The sequence below is a fragment of the Sipha flava genome, unplaced genomic scaffold (genome assembly GCF_003268045.1).
Source record: "Sipha flava isolate LNK unplaced genomic scaffold, YSA_version1 203_pilon_pilon, whole genome shotgun sequence".
NCBI lineage: Eukaryota > Metazoa > Arthropoda > Insecta > Hemiptera > Aphididae > Sipha > Sipha flava.
Genome location: NW_020272799.1, coordinates 597,537 through 625,530, shown reverse-complemented (window position 1 = coordinate 625,530; position 27,994 = coordinate 597,537). Strand labels below are relative to the sequence as shown.

At 26.6% G+C, this 27,994-nt stretch overlaps 1 protein-coding gene across 3 annotated transcripts; it reads left to right on the top strand.

The window, feature by feature from the left end:
- The first annotated feature begins 1,158 nt into the window (after positions 1-1,158).
- On the top strand, positions 1,159-27,621 carry LOC112682424 (alpha-1,3-mannosyl-glycoprotein 4-beta-N-acetylglucosaminyltransferase B). 3 transcript variants are annotated; one of them, XM_025553025.1, is made up of 9 exons: positions 1,159-1,375; positions 2,166-2,270; positions 22,079-22,411; positions 25,338-25,471; positions 25,556-25,602; positions 25,672-25,982; positions 26,059-26,189; positions 26,740-26,847; positions 26,907-27,621. In XM_025553025.1, exons 2-9 carry the CDS (start codon positions 2,174-2,176, stop codon positions 26,964-26,966), a joined length of 1,221 nt encoding a protein of 406 aa, XP_025408810.1. In that variant the 5' UTR covers positions 1,159-1,375; positions 2,166-2,173; the 3' UTR covers positions 26,967-27,621. The 3 variants fall into 3 exon arrangements, with proteins under 3 accessions (XP_025408810.1, XP_025408811.1, XP_025408812.1); XM_025553026.1 differs by lacking the exon at positions 1,159-1,375 and adding an exon at positions 1,382-1,807; XM_025553027.1 differs by lacking the exon at positions 1,159-1,375 and adding an exon at positions 1,831-2,001.
- The last annotated feature ends 373 nt before the right edge of the window (positions 27,622-27,994 follow it).

Below are 27,994 nucleotides of genomic sequence, written 5' to 3'. Positions count from 1 at the left end.
GTAATTTTTTAAATAATTCAAAATTACTTTAGAAAAAATTTTTTTAAGTAAAAAGTGTTATTTTTATTTTAAAATTAATAGTTTTTAAATTTTATTGTTTAACTTCATTTAAATAGATTTTCCTTGAACTACGTGAAAAATGTTGTTGACCAAAACATAATTTCTCTTACCTCATCGTTATTGTAAATCTTAGTTTTGCACTTATTGGACTTCTCATATTTGTCTCCTGCTTTGTTAAACAAGAAATTAAAAATGTTTAACAGTTCATCAAATTATGTTATTGACAAACGGTATTATTCATGAAAATTTTTCGGATATTATCGAATATTTGCAAAAAGAATTGTCTCCCTCTTTTTTTGAATGAACCGGATGAACTCAATGTTCTCTCACTTAGGGTGTGTGAATAATTAATTCATCTAATTCACCGGCTGCTTCAGCAATAAATAATATTTCCAAAAGTATATCAACACAAATTATTGAAATTTGTATGATCGACTGTACTCGAAAGAATCAGAAAATACACTGACCTAGTGATCTATGATTTGGGGCTATCGGGGAATATAGGTAATATATTTCATGAATAAATGTTGATATTAATTAATTGTAGTTAATCTTGTGATATTTTCATTCCGCCGCGTACGGTGGTGCCGCATCATACACGCGCTATCCGGTTAGGCAAATTTTTTTTGCCGGTTCCTGCGAGAACGCGTCGTGTGGCCCGACACTTGGAGACGGATCGGTGATAGTTTTCTGCTTGGGAAGTATAAAATTTTCTAAAATAACCTCTTTTTTTTCATAGGTATTTAACACAAAGAAGAAGTTATAAATACAAGTAAAGCGAATCGCAACGAAAACCCGGTCCCCGACGGGAAATTTTCCGATTTCCCGACACGTCAAATCCACCCCCGTAACACACGAATAGAAAATGCACACACACGCGTGCACACATGTTCGTCCGTGCGCGTGTGTGTTTGCGTGCACCCGTGGAGCTCGGCGAGGTATACGTTATTATTACTATTATTATCATTGCGATGGTGTCTACACACACACACACACACACACACACACACACACACACATATAGAGCGCATTGGAGGACGGAAGTCGGTGGCGCGTCGGCGTCGGCCACGGCGATAACGTCAGCGGGTGTGCACGCCGAGAGCTCACCGTTCAGTTTCATTTCGGCTTCGCGTCGCGAACGGTCATCGGTCGGTCGGTGGCGCGCGCGCGGATTTCGACCGCCTGCGAAGCACGTCGTGTGCTCGCACACGCACGCACGCACACTCGTACGAAAGTCGTTCAATCAGTGCGCGCGTGTGTATGCGTATGTGCGTGTGCGTGTGTGTGTGTTGAATTAACCGAGGTCCGCGTGTTGGTACGTATATACTGTTGTGTACTCGTATGTTTTGTTGTGTGCATGCATATATATATATATATGTTCATTGCGTTGACCATGAGCCTCGGTGGTGCACTGACGTTCGAGGGTTGTTTAAGAATTTGAAATCGAAAATCGGTGAACACCGCCTCGTCGCCGAACGGTACCGAAACGGATTCGTTCAGAAAAACGGTTTTCCGTATAAAAAGGCTTCGGGGACAGGAACGATACAACAGTGCAAAACACAAACTCACATCTGCACACACATTCAATGTATTTCCGAGTATTTACGAACATGTGCATAAACGCCGTAAAACGGTCCGCGGGGGGGTAGTGTGGCGTCTCGAACTGATGAATTCCGTTTTCTGAACATCGTCGCGAGCGACCATCGATGGTGTGAATAACAATATTATCGAAGACGACGAAAACGCGGTGAGGTTTGCGAGAAACTTTTTGGCATGCTTGCGCATTTAGTACAACCGTAATTTTCGAATCATTTAATTTATAATATAAACGCGAGATAAATAATTACAAGTATATGAAATAAGAGTGAAATACGTTTATCGAAATCTATTACTGCTATGGAATCGGACGAATGATTTGTAAAAATGGTAGTTAATACCTTGGTTAGTAATAATTGGTTAATAATAAATAAAATTTTACCCTCCCTCTACTTCTTCCGATGAGTTTCGCGTTCAAGTATCTATGTTACGCGTTACATTCTGTATGAAAGCAAATCACTTATTATTCATACATTTCTCATTTAAACGTGTGTCTGTGTGAGTTACAGGTGCTCCGATGGGGTGGACATTGCAACAGCCTAGATCACGTCATTTGTTATTACTCTTCATAACGTTCGCGTCATGCGTCACGGTCGTGTTCATTTCCAAATCTGGTAAGTTTCAAACATAGTAAATATATAAGGAGTACTGTTAGATTGTTAACAAAAATAAATAAGATATATTTACATATATTATAGTTTAGAGTTATACAACATATTTTCCATTATTATATAATTTTACAAATAAATATTTACCCTTTGGCGACGTTTTTTCGCAGTCAATAACGTTTCATCGATAATATAATAAAAACACACTTATACTCGAGTCCGAACGTTAAAAATTAAAAATACATAACATGAAATTCAACATTCTAACTTACTTTTGTAGTAATTTGGAATTTTGTTTTATGTTTAATTTTATATAAGTTGATCCAATTCCTTTTGCTATAAATTATATTTAGCCTTACCATGATCAATAGTAATGGATATTTGAATTATATATCAGTTACCGCAGTAAAAACTGGGAATGGTATAACAAAGTTGTAATGTCACGTAGTTATGTTCAATATATTATTTGTCTTCCTTAAGAAAATTAAAATTTAACCGAACCTCATATTAATATGAAAATTATTGCTGAAATCATAAAAACTGTATTATTATTTATTTTATATTTTATTTAATAAGTAGATCTCAAGAAAAGAGCCAAGGAAAATAAACATGATATATTTTATACTACATAAATAAATGTTTAAATATAGTGTAATATATTAAATTATATGTTTACCTAAGCACGTTAAATACTAATAGATTTAATTTTTGTTTTTATGTAAATTTAACTGTATACAGTCTGTAATACGTAAGTCAAAGGAAAAGCAATAAGTTTGCAGTCCTTGATGAAATCACCGAAGAAAAATCCCGTTTACTCCGTCAACAAAATTGCGTCCCAATAAATTATTTGTAAATAGTAATTAATTTTATATTAGTAGTATTCCGTTAGCCGTATTCAATTTGACAGTGTGTATATTATAATATGTACGTAATTAACGTATATGCATTGAAATGACACATACCTACTTATAATCTAAGTGACTCGTGAAATATTGACGAATTAAAATTTCTAAATGTTCCGTTGAGTACAATACGAATACACTTCTTACGTGCTTGAAATAAAAATAGCATCTGTATCATGTATGTATTCACCTGTTTGTTTGAATTCTGACCAGTTGAAATCTTCGATAAACACACGATTTTACGATACCAGTAAACATGATACGGAAACAACAATTATTATGAAGATCAATTGAATTAATCGAACGTACATGTTTATTTTTTATTTTTTATGAAAAATGATAACTTATCATGGTGAAATCATAAAATAAAAAAAAATTTTTTTATAATTGCATATCCTTACTGTAGGCTATGGTGTATTACGAGTATAATAATTACACTATTTTGACTAATTCTCAAACTCTTGGATAAAATGATTGATATCGATTTCCGTCAATATTTGTGAACGAGAGACAGCATTACGGAGTTCGAAAATTAATATTCGCTGAAAAGTGAATTAATTTTTCGTTTCAATTATGACAAATATTCTCGATAGAACATTCTAAGTAAAAAAGAGTGCGACCTGGAAATAAAATGCCAACCGTTTGGTAGTATATCCCATCGTAACAGTTTTAACTCATTAGCATTAATATTACTTAAATAATGCAATTATATAAATATATCAATAAATATATCAAAGCAATTAACTATTTATGAAAATTAAAAAGTTTTATATATTTTTATTTATTTTTTATATAGAAATTATTTTTTTATAAACATACTTGAACTTCTAACGTTTTAAAATAGCATCAAATATTAAACCGTGCAAAATTCTAAAAAAAAATTAAATTTGTCGATTTATTTTTTGAATTTCATATTTATTTAAATATCATACATATATTTTATCTGATACATAAATATAATTAGCAGTAAGTAATTTATCTAATAATTCATTGAAGCTATTTAAATATATACATTTTTATTCATACATTTTAATCATGTATAAGTTTATACAAGATTGTATTAATATATAAAATAATTAATGAAACGTGATAGTATGAAGATATTATACATAATTATATATTGTCCAAATATATGTGTATGTATTAATAATGAATAAATAACTCGATCGAAACTGTTGACAAAAATTGGTAGTACATTATTCAAAATAACTTTATTGTGCATCAGCGTGTGACAAATTATTATTTTATTTTTTCAATTACCAAAAATATAATTTAAATTAATACAAATAAAATATTTTTAGTACTAGAAGGAAAATTAAAATAAAAACATTCAATTTAAAACATAAGATAGTAAAATTATTATTCTCTCAAAAATATGGGTATTATTATTTTGTTACGATCATTATTAAATATTTTTACTGAATATATTTGGGTTAGCGATATAGTGGATATGATAATTCACCAGAAAGTTTTATAAATGGTTCATTCTATTTAAGACTTGGATTATTTTAAGAAAATATTTTTAACTTTTTTTCCAAAGTTTTGAAAAAATATTGTAAACACATAACTCGTTATTAATTAAAAAATGTAATTAGTATTTAATAATATTTAATATAATAGCAAATCACTAATCAGTTAATACATTTTTATATCAACATGTCAATCGCGTCCACAAGAAAAAATTCTACCAGGGAAGATAAAAATGACTTATAATCTAATATTCCCGCTAAAATAATAGTAATAGTAATATATTATAATAAAATAATAAAAGTAAGTCGTTTATTTATTTTACTTATACAATATCCTTATCTTTAATTACGAGTTTGTACATCTAAATACCATTAATTATTAGGTAAAAATTGAACTTGTCTTGGTTGCATATAAAAAAAAATTTCACATCATCTTTGACAACATTTTGTTTTTATTTTTTAAGAATGTCTTTATGAATATACTAGTGTAATAGAACTAGTAAATTTAATTTATTTTTAGAAATTCATTTGCGGTTTCATATTTTTAATTTTTTCAATGAATTGTAAAATAATAATAAGATGTAAAAATTAAATTATAAAATAAAATAAATAAAATTTTTAAACTGGAAAGTAAAAACTATAATTTATATTGTAATTATTTTCATTAATTATAGGACATATTTAAATTTAAACAATAAAATTAAGTTATCTACTTTTATGGAATTTTTGATGAATACAATTATAATAAATCTGAAAGACCTTTCCACACTGCAAGGTGTTGCTGGAAGTGTAATCAGCAATAGTCATTTAGGTTATTTGTAGTATAATTTGATCTTAATGTCTTTTTGAAGTAGTTCTGGGTACCAAAAATGCAATACCAACAACACTAATATATTTTTTTATAACTTTCATTCAAATTTTAAAAACCTGTTTACCGCTATTTCTATCACTTGCAAATAGTATCATTCAATTTTTGTACATACTCGTATATTTCTATTCCAAATAAATTAATAAATACATATTTTAGTTTACTAGTAACTGGTTTTAATAACCGACTAAATATTTTACTCTAAAATTAAAAACTGTAGAGTAGTTATTGAATTAAAAATATATAAATATCAGTAGTTTCAATACTGCTGATTATAATGTTTTCTTTAATTACTGATAAACTCGAAAAAGTTTTATTCTAGTAGTATATAATAATTTTTATGAGAAAATGGAATGCCATATGCGTGATGTTTTAGTTCATAGGTACAGTTATAAATTTCTAGAGAACAATGATACCTTAATAAGTTGTAGTTGAAATTCGTTAGAAGTCCATATTTTAATACTATAACTATTTATAAAATAGCTCTTATGAATTATGGTACAGTTAACAAATTTTGTTATTAAACTAGTAACCATTATATTAATACAAACAAATTATTAATTTTTATGACAAAATTTTGAACACAAAACCTTTATTTTTAAATCACAGTTATCAATTATATTTAATAATACTTACAAAATATATACCTAAGCAAAAACATTAAAATTTCAACTGCAAAAGAATAAAGAACTAAGTACGACTTTGATACTAAGTAAGAATTTGCTTATTCATGACAAATGAGATGAAATTTTACAAACATATGATGATAATTTTTAAAATTGATATTTTAATAATACTAATTATAAATAAAATATTGATAAACTATGACATTTTTATGGTATTGTTATTGAAACATATATATTTTAAAGTAAATTGAATATCTACGAGTAATTGTTTATTATATTTAAAATAAAAATGATGGTCCTAAAAAATTATAGTTAGCTTAATAAATGAGTAAGCACTAGTTGAAAATAACTTACTGGTAAATTCGCTTTAGTCAAATATGAGTTAATATATTATCTTGAGTTGGCTAATGAATTACTAATTATTTGATTGAAAATTATTTTTGTTTGGTTTGTATTTAATTGATATACCCAATTAATAGAAATACTAATTTTCTGCACTAGAATACTAAGACAAGTACTTGGACAACGACCAAATAAAAAGAGAGAAACCTGAGGACTTTTGAGCTCAGAGTATGGAGGAAAATATGTGGACCTGTCATAGATGATACAACGCGGAATTGGCGGAGGAGGTACAACAGAGAGCTTTACGATATGTTGGAACTAGAACCGGCAACAAGCTATAATAAGAGCCAAAAAATACAATGGTTAGGTCACGTAGTAAGGAGAGAGAACGAAATAGTTAGAGCAGCTTTGGAATGGAAACCACTAGGAAAGAGACCTAGAGGTAGACCTAAGAAAATATAGATTGACGTAGTAGAAGATTTAAAAACCCTTGGAGTTGAAGATTGGAGAGAGACAGCTCAAGATAGAGATAGGTGGTGAAGTGTAATAATGGCGGCAAAAACTCTTAGAGAGTAGGAATGTCAGGAAGAAGAAGAAAAAAGAAGAAGAGTACTAAAGTACATTTACTTTCAGACTAGATTTCAATAAAATGTGTTGAATAGTACATTATTTTGATGAAAAGTTTAATTTATTTTTTTTTTTTTAGTAAGTAATAAAAAAGTCTTAAACATATTAAAGATAAAAATAAGAATTTAATTTTGAAGCATTACATTATTATTATTCTACATTATCATTATTATTTTTAAGCACTACAATTAATACTTCAAAATATCTTAAATATTAAATTTAATCCGTTCATAATCGGATTATTGTTATTAAAATTATTAGTTTTGGGAATTGTACTTAATTATTTATGTTCTGAATATCGGTTTTAATATACATAGCACTCCTCGTCAGACGTATAAAATTGTTTATTCAAATGACTATTTTGTTTATAAAATGTAATAATATATATTTATGTACAATAAAATCTTAATATTTTAAGATGAAATGAGGTATTTTCAAAATTGAATTTATACTGTTTATTTTAGAATTTAGGTACTCAGTTTGTTAAATGCATACATCAAAATCAACATTTACATATATTACTGCATTAAAATAAATGCAAACACATTATTGTATCTATATTAAATTCGTTAGCCCACCGAATAAAATTTAATATTATTCCCTTTACATCTTTCGTAGTCTTCACGTTATAGTCTTTCGCGTTCATTTATTTTTTATTAAATTAATAGTTTTATGTTTTATAGCTTGAACAGATATTGTACAATAGTTATTAAAGTTGACCATATTTTATTGCACATAGTATTAAAAAAAAAATTCGATTTGATTCAATTAGTGTTTTGTTTTTATGAACATTAAAGTTTCAATGGTAGTATAACTGTTACTGTTACAGTTGTTTTTACGTATTACGATGATTTATTTAAATTTAAATTTATAAAAATTACGCAACATTTTCTAACTATGGTTTTATTAAAAATAAATATTGTAGTATTATAAGTACATTATAACTATATTATAAGTAGTATTGTATTTAATTTTCGTTTTGTGGCCAGTAATTTTAATATGAAATTAAAAAAATCTTTAGTGTTCTATTGCTATATAGAAATACCTACTGTAACAATTATAAATTAATAAATAATAAATATTAAGCTTGCATCTTTCCTTAACATTACCTCAGAGTTGCGTATATAACGATCGTTCAACGTTACTTTCAGATCTCAAACGTTATTAGTTATTACGAATATAGCAGACAATCCATCTTATTGTGACTAAAGTTTGATTTATACTCTAATCCTCGTATACTTGTTACCAGTACTCTATCCAACGAATTTTGATGGTTATTTACCACTCAGCTATAATGACCTACTATTTTCAAGTATCACAAGATAAAATTCTTTTTTGTCTATGAAAATCTTGGCTGATAAGATTCGTGGCAAATAGTATTTATTTTCGATACTAATCTATGATCCAATATGTATTGAATTGTATTATTTACTAACTGAATACAGTTATTTTAAATAATAAGTCAATATTCTTGTACAGAAAAAGATGATAATTTGTTTGTATAATTATTTATACAAATTCAAATATCATTAGTAGTTCTACAATTAAATTTCTATATTAATTTATAGATTTATTTTGTTAATATAAATATTAATGAAACATCATTCAGCAATACAAAATCACAAACTTCTATGAGAGTAGTATTCAAATCTCTACTAACAATTGTATACCTAATTAAGTAGAATTTCTATACAAGTTCTTAACATTTTTTTAATGTTATTCTAATTAAAAAAGATTATGCTTGAAGCTGGTTAATACATTATAATTTTAAAACGTAGTGAAATTCCATTATTTTAAAAGTGTGATATTAAATAAAGTTTAAGTATTTTTTATATAAAACACCAAATTTAACTATATTCATGGTTATTATTTTTGCTCTAATACTTTTAACTATCAAATCTAAAACCTTAATATATTCAATTAAATTAATTAAATATATTAATAATTTCCTTAAATTCTTGTAAATAAATTATAAAATATTACGGATAAAAATGTTAAAACATTATACACAGAAAAAAAAAAAATTAATAACAAAACGATTTTTGAATTTGATCTATATAAAAAAATAATGAATTTTCAATAACCAATTGTAAAATTTAAATGTAGAGACAATATTCCGTATTAAAACATCTTTCGATAAAATAATTTGTGATTTGATTCAATATTTTAAGTAAAATTTTAAAATTAGATAAACTTACCAAGTTCAAATTTATTTTAACAATTAAAAATCATGACAAAACGGCAATTAAAAAGACACTTTCTTTTTTCTTTTTTTTTTTAACTTGCTACTTAATATTCTATAATGTCACAATGAAAATAATGAGATTTTAATAACTATGGAAAATAATTTTGTATATCTTATCGTTCTCTCTAAAATATTTAAATAATTTATTAATAGCATAATATATTAATTGTAAAATTAATTTAATTTATTATTCTTATGGTTAACGTAACTAAGAAGCTATCACTATATAATTAAATCAGAATTTTTGAGTGTCATAGTTGTACTTAGTATTCAGACATTTTTTTCAAAAAATATAATTTATTTATTTACTTAAATTGTTAGTTGTACATACGAATAATTTTTAATTTTAGAATAAATTAATTAAATTAAATATAAACCATTAGATTTAATGATAAAGGATGTTTAAGGATTGGTTAAATCAAACATAATATCATTGTATTATATAATTTTTGTTTGTAATCAAAATAACATTTTACAAACATTTGTTTAATACCTAGTAGTTATTTTTTAGCATGCATTTTAATAGAATCTACAGAAATTTATATTTCAACAAAGTAACTTAAGAGTATGGTGAAATCTTTTTTCTCTTTGAAATATATTTTAATTGAAAATATATAAAAGTGTTTTTATTTATCCATACAAACTATGTAGCTATAACAGGGTTGATTAAAACTTAAACCTTTATTTTCCTTCAAAAAAAGAACTTTCTCTTAACTTATATTTTATAATCCTCGAGTTTATAATTTCTATACTCATACACTTAAAATATTTTTATTATTCAATACTTGGTTTTATATTTAGTCGATTCTAGTATTTAATAAAATATTATAATGTATGATAAAACGTATTGGGTGCTTAATTAAATCAGATAAATGCAAAATATTTAAACAATAAATCGAAGGTAATATATTACCTATTCAGAGTATTTGCGGATAAAATTAATGTATGGGGAATTCAATTAGAATTTTACATTCAACAAAATTCGGGGTTTTTGAAATAGATTGGTTGAACTCAAATATATATATAAAGAATAGTTTAACTATTTTAACTAGAAAATACTTTGCAGGTAACTAGTAAGAATACGGTCGCATTTAAAGGGTTTCAATATTTTATGAGTATACCTACTAATTTACATTGTAAAATACTTACGTCATATTCCCATTGTTTTTGAATCAGTGTAACCATTGATTCGATATTTTTTCAGTTATATATAAATAAAAATTTAAATTAAAACACATATTCTAATTCCCTACTGTAAAAATAATGTAATAAAAAATATTGTTTCATAAAATACAGGAATTGGGCTGATCACAAGTGCGAGTATTGTTTAAATTAGAATGAAGCGTAAAAATCCTATTGCATTGGAAATATAATTCTGAGTGTAGCGATTACTTATGTTTTTTACTATTGAAATTGTATTGCTGACATGAACATCTGAATGTATAATTGACAAAAGTATCAAATCTCACTACATACTGATTAGTACCCAATTAATAATCACCGAATTAGAGCACATCACCTAAAAAAGCTTAAGACTCAATTACTACACTAAAAACAATATACTAACAAAATAAATATCTACAACTATGAATAAACAAGTATGAAATCACAATATATTTAAAATTAGTCGAAATCTCTTGATACAAACAAATTGATTTTGTATTTAATTTATGATTTTTATAACTGTACTTCACTTATATGCTTTGACAAAATGTATTTTTAAATATTTTATTGTGATTTACGAGTAGGAGTATGGAAAAAAATGACTTAAGAACTATCAACAAACTTTTTAGCTGAACCATATTACTTATTATATGAGTATTTATAAATATATATATAATAAGCCAAATATTATACAAAATGTGTCAATACTTTTGAGTTTTATGTACCTCTTGAGTTTTGTACATTTCGCATAGTCTCCGCTTTTCTAGTACATAGGGCATACATTAATTTACATATTGTTTTGGCATCCTAAGCTAAAATTAAAGTCCATTTTTTTTAACAAACATCGAGTGAAATTATAATTTCGTAATCTGTACATCAAAATGAAGTCTTTATAATTATATTAATGTAGGCTACCATCTACATAACCGAAAATAACGCGCATTTAGCCGACAGTTTTATTTGTTCATATGCTAAGTATGCAACTGCATAATAACCAAATAATAGGTACATTATTTAAAGCTTAGTATTAGTTTGTAAAACTAACTTTGGAAATTTTAATTAAAATATTTTAAATCATAGATACACGATATAACTTATGAAATATTATACTCCTATAAATAAATGTTTTACCGTAATAAATATATATTATAATATAAACTACGGTATTTTATTATAAATTAAAAGAAATCGAAAAATACTCAGGTTTACAAAATGCATTCAATGATAAGGTGCAATATTCATATAAATGAACTGAAAAGCACTTCAAATTTATTTTGATCTTCCTGGATTATCTGATTTTAAGAAGAGATAATTATATATTTCAACTTTTGATACAACCCCCTGAAAATGAAAAACTGATGTCTATCAATTTGAATGAATAATAAATGCTATGGTGAAAAGTATCCAAGGTTCAGTTGTACACTCCATTCATATTATATGTGACGTCAAATATGTTTACTTATGTACTTGTGATATTTTTAACTTATTTTATCCCGTAAAACATGAGTACCTAAATGAATTCTTAAGTTTATTTCAATGAAATTCAATGATGTTGAAGCACAATATTACAAATCTTCTTTGCAACGACTTTTAATGACTGTTCAACATGCTACATACAAACATACGTAGACACCTCTTAGTTAATAAATAGTCAGGAAAAACGATTTTTTTTCCTACGTAATAAAATATTATTAACATATCGGATAGTATCATTGAAACGTATCCTACACGATATGCCGTGAAATATTCGTGTAACGTTTACAGTTAAATCGGATACTGTGATATATAATGAATATTTATTTAAAATCATTCGCACACATTAGATAATTTGGACGCATTTCGACTTTGTCCAACGAACAAATAAATAAATTAGAGACACGATAAATATGTTGAAAATAAAAAGACGAAATAATTACAATGTCATGATATTCGATTATTATATGTTTCACTATATTCATCTGAACTCTTTTGTAATAAATTTGAAATGTTTAGTATATATATTTTTTTTTCTAATAAAAAAAAATAAAACTACTAAAAAAAAAAAATACCTACTCAATTTGTAGTACTAGACTTACGAGTAGAGATGGGCAAAATACATCGATTTTTGAAAAACATCGATGTTTTCGTTCGATATATTGAAACCCTACATCGATATTTTTATAGCGATGTACTGAAAAAAAATCAATTTTTTTCTAATCCGAAGTCCGATGTTTAAATAACGTATTTATTTAAACATTTTACAATCTATACATAACATACATACGTATAACATAGATACAATTTTTCTTAAAACTTATTAAGGTAAACATCAATGTTTCAAATGTAGATACATCGGAACATCGATGTTTCAAACTTTTTGCCCATCTCTACTTACGAGTATACAAATTAAAATATTAAAATATGTTTGTTATCAAATTTCTTTATGACCTCATTACTAAACCGATCATACTTGCGTTAAATAGGAAAAATAATACGTTAAAAATACTATACCCAGTGACGTATCCATGGGGTGGTTGGGGGTTAGAACCCCCCCCCCCCCCTCCATGAACCTGAGATAGTAAATTAACTATTACATGAAACATGGTTTTTTCTTTAACATTTTATATTTTGAATTTTGACTTGGAAATCATAATAATAGTTTGTATAAACACTATAAACGTATTATACACACGTTGCACACACGAACGCACGCGTACACACACCCACATACACACACAACAAACATACAAGTCATAATATTATGATCATATTTAGTTACTTTACTACTACTTTGATAATTTTTACTTGGAAATATATTATTTAGTTTTTCTACAACGATTGATTCTAAATCGGTCGTCTGGTCCCGATAAATGAGATAAAAGCAATATCATTGTCTGTATTCAAAGTTAGGGGCATTCACAGATCGCCGATCATTTAACACAAGCACGTTATTGTATAAGACTAATATTTATTAGTTAATAGTTGGTCATTACCCATTGCTGTCTTACTGTTTTACTCACAACTCGTTTATTCGTTTAGATTTGACATTTGTATTCCAATATATTTGTTTTATTTTAATTTGACATCCTTCTAAGATGTCTAAATATTCCATTATGGTAAGTTATTTTTAAAATTTAATTTTTAGTATACCTAAGTGATTGGACAAAAAATATTCTAATATCTAATATTTATGTTCCTATATAAGTTCTTAGTTCCTAAATTGTTATAATTATTATTATTATTTATTATTATAGGAAAATTCTCTAACAAATAAGCAGACTAGAAAAATTAATTCCTTCTTTTTTACCTGAGTCAAAAAAACTAATGTCAACCAGACTTAAAAATATCTACCGGAATCAATACAAATAATAGTCAAAATGATAGTGATAAGATTAAATATATATACATTTTCTGGAACCCTCCCCCCATAAAAATTTCCTGGCTACACCACTAACTATACCTATGTTAGGAGTATGATATAAAAAAAAACTATAAATTATTATATATACTTTTAAAATCGGACAATCCGTATTGTGATTTATACTTAACAATTGTATTTGAATCATTTGCCGTTCTGTGATATGTGTAAACAGTAAAATGGATCGATTTTTTGAGTTCCTCAAGGCAGTGACATTGCTCTTTTTCTCTACATTGTATTCACTTATGATACTCCAAAAATATCTTTTACCAAGTTCGATATTTATGCTGATGACATAGAAATCTTGGATTCCAATGAAAATCTATTTTAAGGTTCTAGTATTATTTAAAGGCACCTTAATCTAATTCACTTATAGACAAAGCGATGGAAAATCAGAATTGATGAATCCAAATGTTCCTCTGTAAAATTTACTTTAAAAAAGAAACAAATCCACAAGTCACAATGAACAATATTCCAATACCAGTCTGCTCTGAAATGAAATACCTTAAACTTATATTAGATAAAAAACTAACCTGGAGTTCACATCTCACATAAAGTTTTAAACGCACATCTTCATCTACTAAGACTCATTATACAAAGTGAACAATAATACAAAATTTTATTTTATAAGTCTTTACTAAAACCTTTATAAACATATGGTATCCAACTTTGGGGAGTCGCTAAACCCTCCAATACCAGAACAATAAAAACCTTCCAATCCATCTATCTTAACTCGCTTTCCTCTGCACCTAACAAACAATAACCTACATAAAGATCTCAAAATACAAACTTTGAATCAAATCTCCAAAATGTATTACTTTAGATTTCACATCAAACTTCAGTCACATACTAAGCTTCTTATCACTAAACCATCAACGTTCCCTTTACTCGATAATAATAACGTATCCCCCCTCTCAGCAGGTTATGCATTTTACATCCCGGAACTGCATATGTCTTTTACCAACAATTTACCTGCTTCGTCTTCGTCCTTCTCCGCAGAATGCTACGCCATCATAGAAGCACTTATTTTTATCTCTAATCTGGCCCCTAACAATTACCTAATAGCCTCTGACTCCATGTCTTGTCTACTTGCTCTCAAATCCAACCCCCTAAATTCCCATATTTCCCCCCTCGTGCTTCGCATTAAACAAATCACCTTCTTACTTCATCATTCAAATTACTCCATCCAATTTCTGTGGATCCCAAGCCATATAGGGATAAATGGTTATGAGATCGCCGATAGTCTCGCCAAATCTACGGCTAACTTAATTTATCCCTCACTTATCCAAATTCCCCATACTGATTTCATTCCTTTTATACGCCGCTACATAAAACATCTTTGGAACTCCCTATGATCAAATCTCCCAGCAGAATTCGCTGCCAGATATAAACATATTGCTCCTACAATTCCTCATAATACCTGGTTCAACAACCTTCATCTATCTAGAAAATTCATCGTTCATTTCAATCGCTTTCGTTCAGGTCACACACTCCTACCTGCTCATGCCTATAAACTCGATTTAAATGACGCTCCTTACTGCACCCTACATCTATCAGAATATCTTTGTGACATATCTCACATTCTTTTCGAATGTCCTTCCTTAAACCTAAAACGCATTATTTTATTCAAACTCCTAAATGCTTTTAATATCAACCCTAACCTTTTCTCAATTCTTAACTCTTCATCAGTAATTGTCATAAATAAAATCATAGAATTTATCTTGGAGGCTGACTTTAGCATCTAATTTTATTTCTCTTTATCAATCTCTCTTTGTATGCACTTTTTTTTGTATTATGTAAATTATATCGAATATTGTTATTATCCGTAATTGTTATTATCTTTAATTTGTTAAATTTGTTGTTTTATCTTTATTGCTATTATTCATAATTGTTGAGCTATAATTGTTGTGTTCAAGAAGCTAATAAAAAAAAAAAAAAATAATAATAATGTAGACTCAAAAGTAAATGGTAAGAACCTCCTGCTATAGTAAGTACCAACATAATTAATGTACGTGCTAATAATACACGTGATAGTAACGTCCCAACTCTCTTTAACTATTGTTATTGTTACTATTTACTGTTTATCTTATTCTACTTATCTATTATACTTATCTACTCATTAAACAAAAAATCATTTATAGATTGTAGATTTCTTTATTAATAAATAAAATATAAATAAATATTGATGTATGTTTAAGAAAATTTCCATAGTACCATAACAAAAAAAAAACTGCTTATATATTCACATAATACTAAAAAAAACTTGATTAAATTAGATTAATGGAGTTACTCAAATACTCACAGCAAATATTGTACTTTTACTTCAATTATGCATATTATTGAATATGTTTTATAATTTTTTAAATTAGTATACGTATTTTCGATATTTAAATTTATGATTATATCTTATCAAAAATTGCTATTTATTATAAATTAAATCAATTTATATTATTGATTTATATTTTTTTATTGATTCAAATTTGTTTTTCAATCATTATAAGATAAATAATATCGGTTGTTAATTAAAAAGACACTCATCATTATACAAGTAACGGACATAAACACTTATGGTCGCGAGCAATTTAATCGCGTAAACAAAAAGAGTGTGAAGTTAATATATAAATTAAAATACAATATAATTTCATATTATTATTAATTTAAAAAATATTTATCTAAGTATATGATTATTAATCAGTAAAATAATGTTAATATACAAATATAATTATAGCAAAATATCAAAAATTAGTATAAATTAATGTCATTAAAACAATTTTTAATTATACTATGTTTGAATACATTTGCATTGATTACATTTGTAGCAGTTTCCACAAAATATTCTTCAATACATTTACTTTCGAATTGGGTTACCAATTATTTAATTCGAAGAGCTGAATCTTTAATATTTTAATCTTTTTTTTTTTTTTTAATGCGTCAATAAAAGACCATATAGATGGATGAAATGCATTTAACATTAAATTAAAACTATTATACCAACCTTCTATTGCATTGTTGGTGCGTGGAATTTCTTTTTGGATTAAATTATAACAATTTCAAATACTAATTGAAAATAATGCGATTGTCCTATAATCTCTTCTATTTGGTCTACCGATGTATGTATCTTCGAAATAATCTAGGACTTCAGTAAATGGGTTTTGATTTTTTTTACCGTAAAACTCCGTACTTAGCAATGATTCAAAATAATCAATAACATTGTTTTCTGGGACATAAGCTAATGCATATAATTTACGTAAATAGAAAAGAAATTCTGAACCTTCTGAATATTTTTTCTAGAGACCAAACTTTGAATATGACGTCAAAAAGATTGAATAAAGTGAAAAAACAAATTTTGACATGTATGTCTGTGTAAACATATATCACAAATTTATGGTGACCTTTTTAAAATTTAATATAAAAAGTTCTGGTTTAAGAATTTAATGCTACAAACATTCAGTGATATGTATCTTCTGATTTATCGGGCAAGGAAACATAAACTAATGTCACCACATTTGTATCTATAGTACTATGGACTACTTAAAATAGAGCGAATAATTTTGGAGTTCATGTAAATGTGCCATCGGCAAACCAATAGTAGCTATTTTGTAATAATTCTAAATTTTTAAGCGTCGAAAATAATAAAATTGTTTATTATCGCATTTTTCATTATAGTTATCGTATAAAAAAAAAAAGTTTTCGACACTTACAATTTTTTTATATACATCTGCAATACTAAGATCAGTTAATGTGGCCAGATTAGTCGGTGCTGAACTGTTTTATTTCTCGTACGTTTTATTAATCGTTTTAACTGGTCGATTAGTGATGGTAGTTTACTAGCAATATTAATTATCGATCTAAAAAAATATTTAAAAATAATAAATATTATCAATAATTTTTGATTATAATTTAAAAACATACTTTTTCTGTAACTACTCTAAGTAACAACCAACATGCGTGGTTAATTGTAATATTTTACCTCATTGAGAAACTCTTCACATTTTATTTTTGTGACATCTGGTTTATGGGTATGATCAGTGTATTAATGACCCTGTCACTTTTTGTGTGAACACAACAACGGAAATGTAACTAATTATAGTCATTACACTTTCAAATCATTTTTTCATTACTACACTTTTTTTTTATAGATAAAATTGTTATAAACCAATACATTTTTACTTTTTTTGCTAAACACATACTTTAACGCCATACTTTATACTTTGCATTTAATACTAAAAATTATTTAATTTATTTAATAATTTAATAATAAAAAAAAATATTTTTATCACGCACGTTAAATTCTAACAAGTGTACACGATTAAACAGTAAGATTGATCTGAAACAGCATTTTCAATATTATTTTATTGTTATTGCGCTTAAATTGCTTGCGCTATTGTTGTACCACGATTAAATTGTTCGCGACCAAATAATCTCGTTCTCATGTCGCACACTCATTTTACAGCGACCAAATGACGCGACACTGATTTTTACCTAGATTAATTATTAATATATTTTATCTTTTATAAAAACAATTTTAGTTGAGTTTATTTTTATCTTTATCTAAATAGATTTTTGGTATATTATCTTTATTTATATCTATATAAAAATGTATTTATCTATTCAACACTGGTTATTGAAGACTTATTAAAATCATTCTGAAATCAATACAACTAGTTAGTATTTACTTTTAAATACTTGCTTGTAACTTTACCTTTGAATGTATAACAATCTATGATCAATATTTAACCAATAACACCAGATCTTTATTAGATATAAAGAAATACTGCCGAAAGTAAAATGCTTCAATATATGAAAATCATTTGTCTAATATCAGAAAAATAATGAAAATATATACGAGGTGTTACTATTAAATAACTAGATTTTTATTTACAATTTTTAATAATTTAACATTTTTTCCCTTCTATATACTCTCCTTCAAGTTTGACACATAGCAGCTCCATTCGTATTTTCCGTTGGTTGAAACAGTGTTGGAAATCCTTTTCTTATAATGCCTTAAATACCTTTGTCGATTTTGTTTTTATAGTTTCAACTGACTTAAAATGTGTCCCTTTTGACGCGGATTTTAATTTTGAAAAAGACAAAAGTTGTATAAATCAAGATCTGGCAAATATGGGGGGGGGGGGGGTTAGAAGTACTAGAGTTTGATTTTTTGCTAGAAACTGCTTCACAGATAAAGCATAATGAGCCGGCGTGTTGTCTTTATGCAAGATCCATGAATCGTTCTCCCATAACTCAGGCCGTTTTCTTTTTACTCGTTCACTGAGCAAAACTTATAAATAATAATTTTTATTTACAGTTTGTCCCTGGGATACCCATTAAGTCATTATAATACCCTTAATATCAAAAAATATGATTAACATTGCTTTTAGTTTCGACTTGCTCATTCGAACTTTATTCATTTTTGGTGACTCAGGAGTCTTCCAATGTATGGACTGTATGATTAGTTTCAAGATTATATTGGTAAATCCATGTTTCGTCATATGTTATCACTTTTTTTTAACAAATCTGGATCATTTTCCAACCGTCCAAGAATGTCCCAAGTTTCATGAGAAATTTTAAATTAATACGCTGCTCAATTTTTTCGTACGGCATAATTTCAATGAACAGCATGTAAGAAGTCACTTTAAACAACATTCACACGATAAGTATTGAACGGACAATAACTAAACTTGTATTGTTCGATCCAGTGACATTCATAGATTATAAATATATCAATATTTATATTCCCTTATCGATACGTATTTTATCACTCGTTTGATATTCTCGTTATTTAATAGCAACACCTCGAAAAATCATATTCCAAGAGTATACACTAGAGTATATAGAGTATATATATATATATATATATATAGTTTTTAATCTATATATGATAGGTTCATTTCACAATGATTATAATGTGATTATGACTACAATATTTTCCATTTTTAATAAAATAATATTAATCGAATAATTATCAAGATATGAATATATATATATATATATATATATATATATATATATATAATCAGGATATATAGGAGCAAAAAAATGTCAAGACTACAAATATTATTGGCTTGATTATATAACATTACTTCTTTACTGTTGTTAGAAAGTTTAATGTAACAAGGTATGAATTTATTATTTATTAGTACTCAATAATATATACATAAATAATAAAAGATATAATTTGAAATGCCATTGAAGTATTACTTTTTTATCTTCAAAGCATTTATATTATTTTTATTATTAGTATAAAGTCTACTTTAAAATAATTTTAAAATACCTAATCTACATTTTATGAAGCAATAAATTATTTTTAGTTGATTAATTTAAAACATGAGTAAACTTCCTAAGCTGAAATCTTGAAATATAGTGAAAAATAAACATTGTATTAAAAAGAAAACATGTAATGTTTGGTTTGATAAATTATAGTTTATCCTTACAATGTAAATATAATTAAAATGTCACCACTGAGAATCACTTTTTATGAGATATGCTCTATCATTGTTTACGGATTCGGTTGCAACGTAAAGACTCAAGTAATTTAGTATAAACAATAATATGTCAGTTTAGAGTTTTAGTTACATGAATCATGGGTCTTTCCATATTCAACAGTATTCAATTACAGGATACAGCAATGGCTTGTTCAGCCCTTTTATACGTTTAAGATATAACAACGAACACATAATGTTTTCGGAAACCGGAAAGTTTACTACTTAAAAACCAATACAATTTCAAAATAGCAATGGTGTCATTAAAAACAGTTGTATATTGTTTGTTTAGCTAGCCTTTGGGCTTAAACCCACTGTTTTAATTTTTAAATATAAAACAATGGTAAATGAAAATGTAGCATTCATAAAACAATATTCATTTAAGTGCTTTAATTATTTTTATTTTTACTTTTAATGTTGAACTTAAACTCTCGAGAAATATTCAACACTATACCTACATCATATCATATTTTAAAAATATTCAATAATCTCATACCATAAATATCAAATTTCATTGAACTTATTATAAAAAAAAAAAAAAAAGGTTTTGATGGAAAAATATAAAGGTTATTAAAAGAAAAAAATATAAAATATTGTACAATCCACGTTACATAATATATACGTATTATTAATGTGGATGACAGATATGTTATATAATGTTTGACTAGTATACTCTTGACTTTTTGACTTCGTATTTCTGACCCGTGTTGTATAAATACCATCATATTAATAAAATATGAAAAAAAGTACGAAAAAAAATTAACTCGTTATTACATTTCTTTTTACTGAGTTAAGTACTGAAAAGTTATCACTGTAGTTTTGTTTTAAAACAAAATATATATATATATATAAACGTTTGTAAATATTACATCTTAACTATATCACCATTAAAATTCTTAATGCTTAAAATATATATTCGAAAGCCCATTTCTGAGACATGATTAAATCAATATTCCAATAAAGTAAGTTTTACTTATACTAAGCCTTAAATTAAATATAAGGCCTTAACATGGTAAATAATGCTTTATAAAAATAAATAAAAACTTTATATAAAACCAAAATATGATCAAATTACACTTAGTACGTTTATTAAAAAAGTAAACTTCATGTTTTGGATAAATGAATCAATATTTATTCAGTTAAAAACTTCAAATATTTGTGATGATTATCATAATGCGTTTTTTAACTCAATAGAAATTTCAAATGTAAAGCGTCTTGATAAACGTATTTATATTATTATTATATTGGACAGCTTAAATAATCATTGTCACATAATATACCAATACATTTTTAATTTGTCTTATAAACAAAAAATAATCTTAATTTTTATCTTTTGATACATTGTTTCAGTTAATGCAATATTTGAATTATATTAATTAATTTATGTTATGAAAAATAAATAATAAAATACATGAAGAATACAATGAGATATTTTAGAATTATGCTTTGAAAAATATAAAAAACCGATTGACCAAATACATGGTAAATAGATTGGTATGTTTAAACAAACATTGAAACATGTTTTGAGTAACAACAAAGTTGTTTAAATCTGTATTTTTTTTTAAAAAAATTAACAGGAATTAATCTTTTTCTTAGGATAAATCATATTAATAACAATAAAAAAAAAATTATAATTTTATTCTTAGTTATTAAATTTTTAATCATCTATATCAATAATTTCAAATGTTACAGATACCAGAGAGATGTACGATCATGGTTCAGTGACATATAAGATGGCAGAAATGGAAATGCGCGTGGATCACCTAACTAGATTATATGAACTGAGGGACAAAGATGTCCAGGAACTGATTAAACATTTCAGTTCGGTTCTGAAAACGATTGTAAAATCATTAAACGTTTCAGTGTCAGGCGATATTGAATCTTTAATAGTTGCTTACAATAAATCTATCGAAATGGTCAGATCACCAATGGCAAATTTCGACGTGTATACTTTCTTACCCCATCTGCGATCCCATAAGGACTACTTGAGACCGTTGATATTACATTCCGGTGGCAGAAATGCAGGTAACTTACTTATTTTACATTACACCCAGGGGACAATACATGTAATATGTGTAACATGGAAATAAACAATAAAAGTTTTAAGTAACAATATTATTATCATTAAATGAATCCACAGTATAAATTTAAAGTATCTATATCTACACGACATCGCATATACATTTTATTTAACCGGTATAACCAATATAAATATTTTAAATACAATTTACCGATTTATAACGTATACCTACGAATACAAAAGCTTATAAATCAATTTAATGGGACAGATCCTGAATATTAATTAAATTAATTTTAAACGATACATGATTTGCGTTCAAAAAACTTAAACCTTAATAAGTTTCACTGTTTAAATTAAAATTTTAATCCATAAATAAATCAATAGTTTTATAACAAATATAACTGTTTCAATAATTTATTTATTTAATGAGTCTTTGTGCCTATTAAACATTCCAGTTCGACAGTTTTATATATATAGTTAATCGATATTTTATATATTATAACAATAATTTGTAGCTAATACTATAGATTACAATAATAATAAAAATTGAAAGAATTAATTAATGATTTATTGAAAAGTGATATTTGTATTTAGAGATATTGCTTTATGGGAGATTAATTTTATTTAGAACTGAGATAAGAAGAGATATAAATGGGTTAATAATTGCAAAAAATGTAGAAAAAACTTTGATTACTACGTTTCAATTACAAAAACGTGATTATTATTATTTTCAGAACCAGAAAGAAGCGTAAGAAGTGAGCTTAGGATTAGGATTTAAATTCGTATTTAAAAGTTATAAAGTTTGGGTTTTTATGGAATTCAATGAATACTGAATTCTGAATTGATGTTAACGGAGAGATTTAAATTATTATACGAGAATCCTTTGAAGTTTGTTGTGTAATCACAAGGCATATTTGATTGGATTGCTTCTGTCTTTGTTATACTCGAAAATGAGGTGATCATCGTCACACTTGACACAGCATGGACGGAGAATGCAAAAACCATTAATTATAGCCTTAGGCCTAGCAATCGTAGCATTGGGGTGGAGGGTCACGTGACTTTGTACAAATTTCGCGATTTTAACCACAGTACTGAATAGATCAGAGATGAAATATTAAAATTGTTCTTGTTATTTTCAAAAACTTTTAAATCCACATAAAATAATGGTAGAGCAACGTTTAATTTTAATATATTTGATACACTTGCACATACTTAACTGTATGACCAAGGGTGACCAAAGCTTCAGAAATATCGGAGCTAAGCGTCGTATGATTACAATCCGAAACGGGTGTAGATGTAATGGAAGAAAGGAATGATATTTAAAACTATTGTTGCAACTTTCTTCGTATTTGGGACAAACACTTATGTATGACCAAGTAGCTTTAAATTATAGTTGGTTGATATCAATCGTACTTGATAACAAATTCTTGAATTAAGTTATATTATTAATAGGACAGCAGTAATAGAGCTTACATGTAGATGGTTTGAGATAGTATTTTGTATGGCACCTGTTGAACTGTTATTGCTTGATGTGGGAAACACATCATCATTAGAATCATCTTCAATTGGTAAAGCCACAAACCGAACCGGTGACGTGAGTAACTTTGGCTTTTTGTCATTGTGAGATAGGAAATTTATGGTCGAAGATGAAGTTTTTCGTCCTTATTTTGGAAGTTAATCACTTCGCCATTGGAATCGTAGAGAGTAGAAATGTTTTAGAAATATGTATTGCAATATAATTACTATATCTTTTAAAGCATTGAGGTTCCTCTTCCGTACCGCATCTTGCGCGTAATGACGCTGTCCTTTGTTCTTTTCTCTGATAACGGAGTGTATAATGGCATACGTGGACACTGCACAATGGATACACTGGACTAAGTTTCAATCATTAATTTATATAATTTAATAACGATATAATATTTATGTAATAATACATCATATTTTGTGTTTATTTTCCGTAAATAATATATATCACTATCAACAATATCAATGAATTATATTTTAAAATAACCTACGCCTATGATTATTCATTAAAAAACATCGACATATTCTTTTGTTTATTTACTTTTTTATTTTTCTAAACAAAATTAATCTTAATTTTTAAACTTAAATCATGTACTTCGCAAAATACGCACGTATTTTAATCTCCTCATATTATGGAACTGAATCAATAGTTTATTATATTTGTTCAGGAAAATAAAACAAAATACTTTTTTTTAAATCAAAGCTCTACTTCATTAAAATTGGATACCTTATTCTCAGATTTTATTATTGGATTCGGATTTAAATTACCATACATATAGTTTTTTTTCAAGTGTTCGAGTTTTTTACACGAGTTACCCTCAGTGCATAATTTTGAGTTTATTTCCCATCAGAATTTCGTAAAAATAAATACATTTTCACAGTAGTTTTTAAGCATCTCTCTCAGATTTTGATGTCAATCTAGTCTACCCAATCGAAAATCCTTCTACTATTCGGAAAAAAAGGGACGTCAATAAAAATACAAATCACCATATACTATATATGACGTATTAGTATTGAACAAAAAATAAAGGTAAAATAAGTGAAAATATGACAATCTTTCCGTACGAATCACTGTTTTATTTTTTATTATTTATTTATTTATTATTTTTTTTTTTTGATAAATTTTTGAATAATTAGGCTATCAAGTACTGTATTTTGAAACGTTTCACTTTTTTCACGCATCTGAATATAGCTTCTTAATATTAATAGCTAATATGATATTTGCTGCTTTAATAGTTGCAATCAATTTGGTTAAAATTATAGTCTGTTTTTAATTAACACATTTCATGAACAATTTTCCATATTTATAATATATTTTAATTTATATAACACTAATAATTGACTTTTATTAATAATATTTAAAACATTATTAACATTATATTATTTCTTAAATGTATTTCAATATAGTGTCTATGGTATTTGGAGTTCCTACTGTTCGACGCCAACAACAAACATATTTAATTCAAACACTAATTAATCTTGTGAGCAATATGAATCAAACTGAACAAAAAGATTCGTTAATAGTAATAATGATTGGCGAGGTAACACATGTATATTATTAATTACGGAATTAGACAAATAAATAATTGGAATTGCTGTAATGATAATTGTTTCACTTTTTATAGACTGATCATGAATATACACACCAGGTTACTGAGGAAATTAAAAATCGGTAAATTATATTAAATAATAATATATCAATCACAACGTCTAGTGCATGTAATTTAATATTATATTCCAGACTATCCGATGCTGTTAATTCAGGTCTTATTGATATAATTGCACCATCTCCAGAATATTATCCCGATTTTAGTAAACTGCGTCTCACTCTCGGCGATTCTGAAGATAGAGTCCGCTGGAGGAGTAAACAAAATTTAGATTATGTATTTTTAATGATGTACTGTCAACCGAAGGGTTCATTTTATGTTCAACTTGAAGATGACGTAGTCGCAAAACCTCAATTTCATACTATTATGAAAAAAACAGCCTTACAGAGAATAGCTGATGGACAAGAATGGTTTATACTAGACTTTTGTCGTCTTGGATTTATAGGTAAGTGTAATAAAACTTACACATTTTTCATAAAATATATGATCCTTTTATAGAATTCACACTCTTGTGTCTATAGGTAAAATGATAAGATGCTCAGATTTACCGTGGCTAATCCAATTTATTGTGATGTTTTATAACGACAAACCGGGGGATTGGCTCCTCGACGGAATGATGGAAACAAAGGCTTGTAACCTTGAGAAAGATCTTGTGAGTAATTTTAAGTTTTTATTTTTTAGTTAGGGCAAATAATTTAAGATATTCGATTAAATTTAAAAAATGCATACAATACAATACATCATAAGATTTGATAAAAAAATTATTTTCCCAGTTAATCAATTGATTGATGACCATTGAAATCAATGAGTTCTTTGTTTTGTATATTTAAATATATTACATAGAGTACCTATAATATTAAATTATTTTAATAAATAAATTATACAATAATACGTAATACCAAAAAGGCTAAAATATACTTAATATTAAAATAACTTTCACCCAGAATCGCTTTTCGAACGCTAAGGTTAATTTTCGTGGCTTTCAAACTTATACAAATAATATAACTACAGCCCATCAACCATTTAATATCAAACACAAAATTCGAAAATTCGATTGAAGTTCCATTTTTATGTATTCTGATGACCATCATTGGGTATAATCTGAAAAACAACGGAAGGAAAACACTAAAAACTCATCAGTAGTTCATTCAACTCGTGTATCGTACTGGACAGCTTTTTTGATTATTTATCATCATTTTTAGAGAGATTGTCGAAAACGTAAAGATGAAATATGGGTGACATTCAGACCATCTCTTTTTCAACATATTGGTACTAGATCGTCTTTGAATGGTAAAATTCAACTACTAAAGGTACATTTTTACCGCATTACATTAAATTTACAATTTTAATTAATCGTTTTCTTTTGCAGGATGGTCTTTTCAGAAAAAGTGTGAATGTTAAACGCACAAATAAAATTATAGGAAAATGACCTATGGCCAGGTACAGGTTACCTGTAGCAAAAATTAAAAAAAGTCTCATGAAATGATGAGATAAAAAAAGTGAAAATTGACTGTGATTACTGGAGTGAAATGATATATTATATTATAATATATGTAAACTTTTTATTTATACATTTAAATTCAAATTTAAATGTGTAACAGTAAAATTAATAACAATATGAAATAATTATTGATTATTTTCACGCATTTAAATAATAGAGATATATTCGTTTACGCTAAACATACATCATTGAGTATTTCATTATTATTTCCATTTAATTTACATCAAAAGGAAACTCTGATATGAAATAAAAACATTATTCAAAAATAAGTGTACATTATTTATAAGAAATATAATAACAGTACACTTATACTCAGGGTTAACAAGGGACCTAATTTTAATATTTAAATTTTTAATTAAATACCCTATATTATGTATTGAGTAAATTATGAAAGTAGAATCGGAGAAATAGTATTCATACTACGTATTATCTTATATTATTAATTTTATATAAATCAATGTACCTAGTCAGATGAAGAAAAATAAATATATGTCTAACGTTGAAAACCGAATATTATTACTCACAGAGAAATGTTAATAAATATTAGAACTTAATAAAATGTAATTAATACGTGATGAATGAATTGTTGAAATTAAAAATTATTTTGTAATTTGTGAATATTGTATTGAGGCCATTAATCTAATAATTAAATGAACACATGTTTTTACTGTCAATTTTTATAGTGAAAAATTTAGCATTTGTTTATTTACCATTACAAATGTGATAATACTCCATGATAAGCTTGTATAAATACTTCTATAAACAACACACATATTTTGAGAAGAGAGTTATAAAGAATGTTAATTATTGATTAAAAATTAAGCTGGAACTTAGCCTTCAATAATTTAAATAAAGGCAATAGTATATTTTCGAGGGGAATAGAGGAATTCCTAGGTCTCAATCTCCCTCCCCAGAAGAATAAAACGTTAAAAATTTATAAATGACTTGTTACGAAG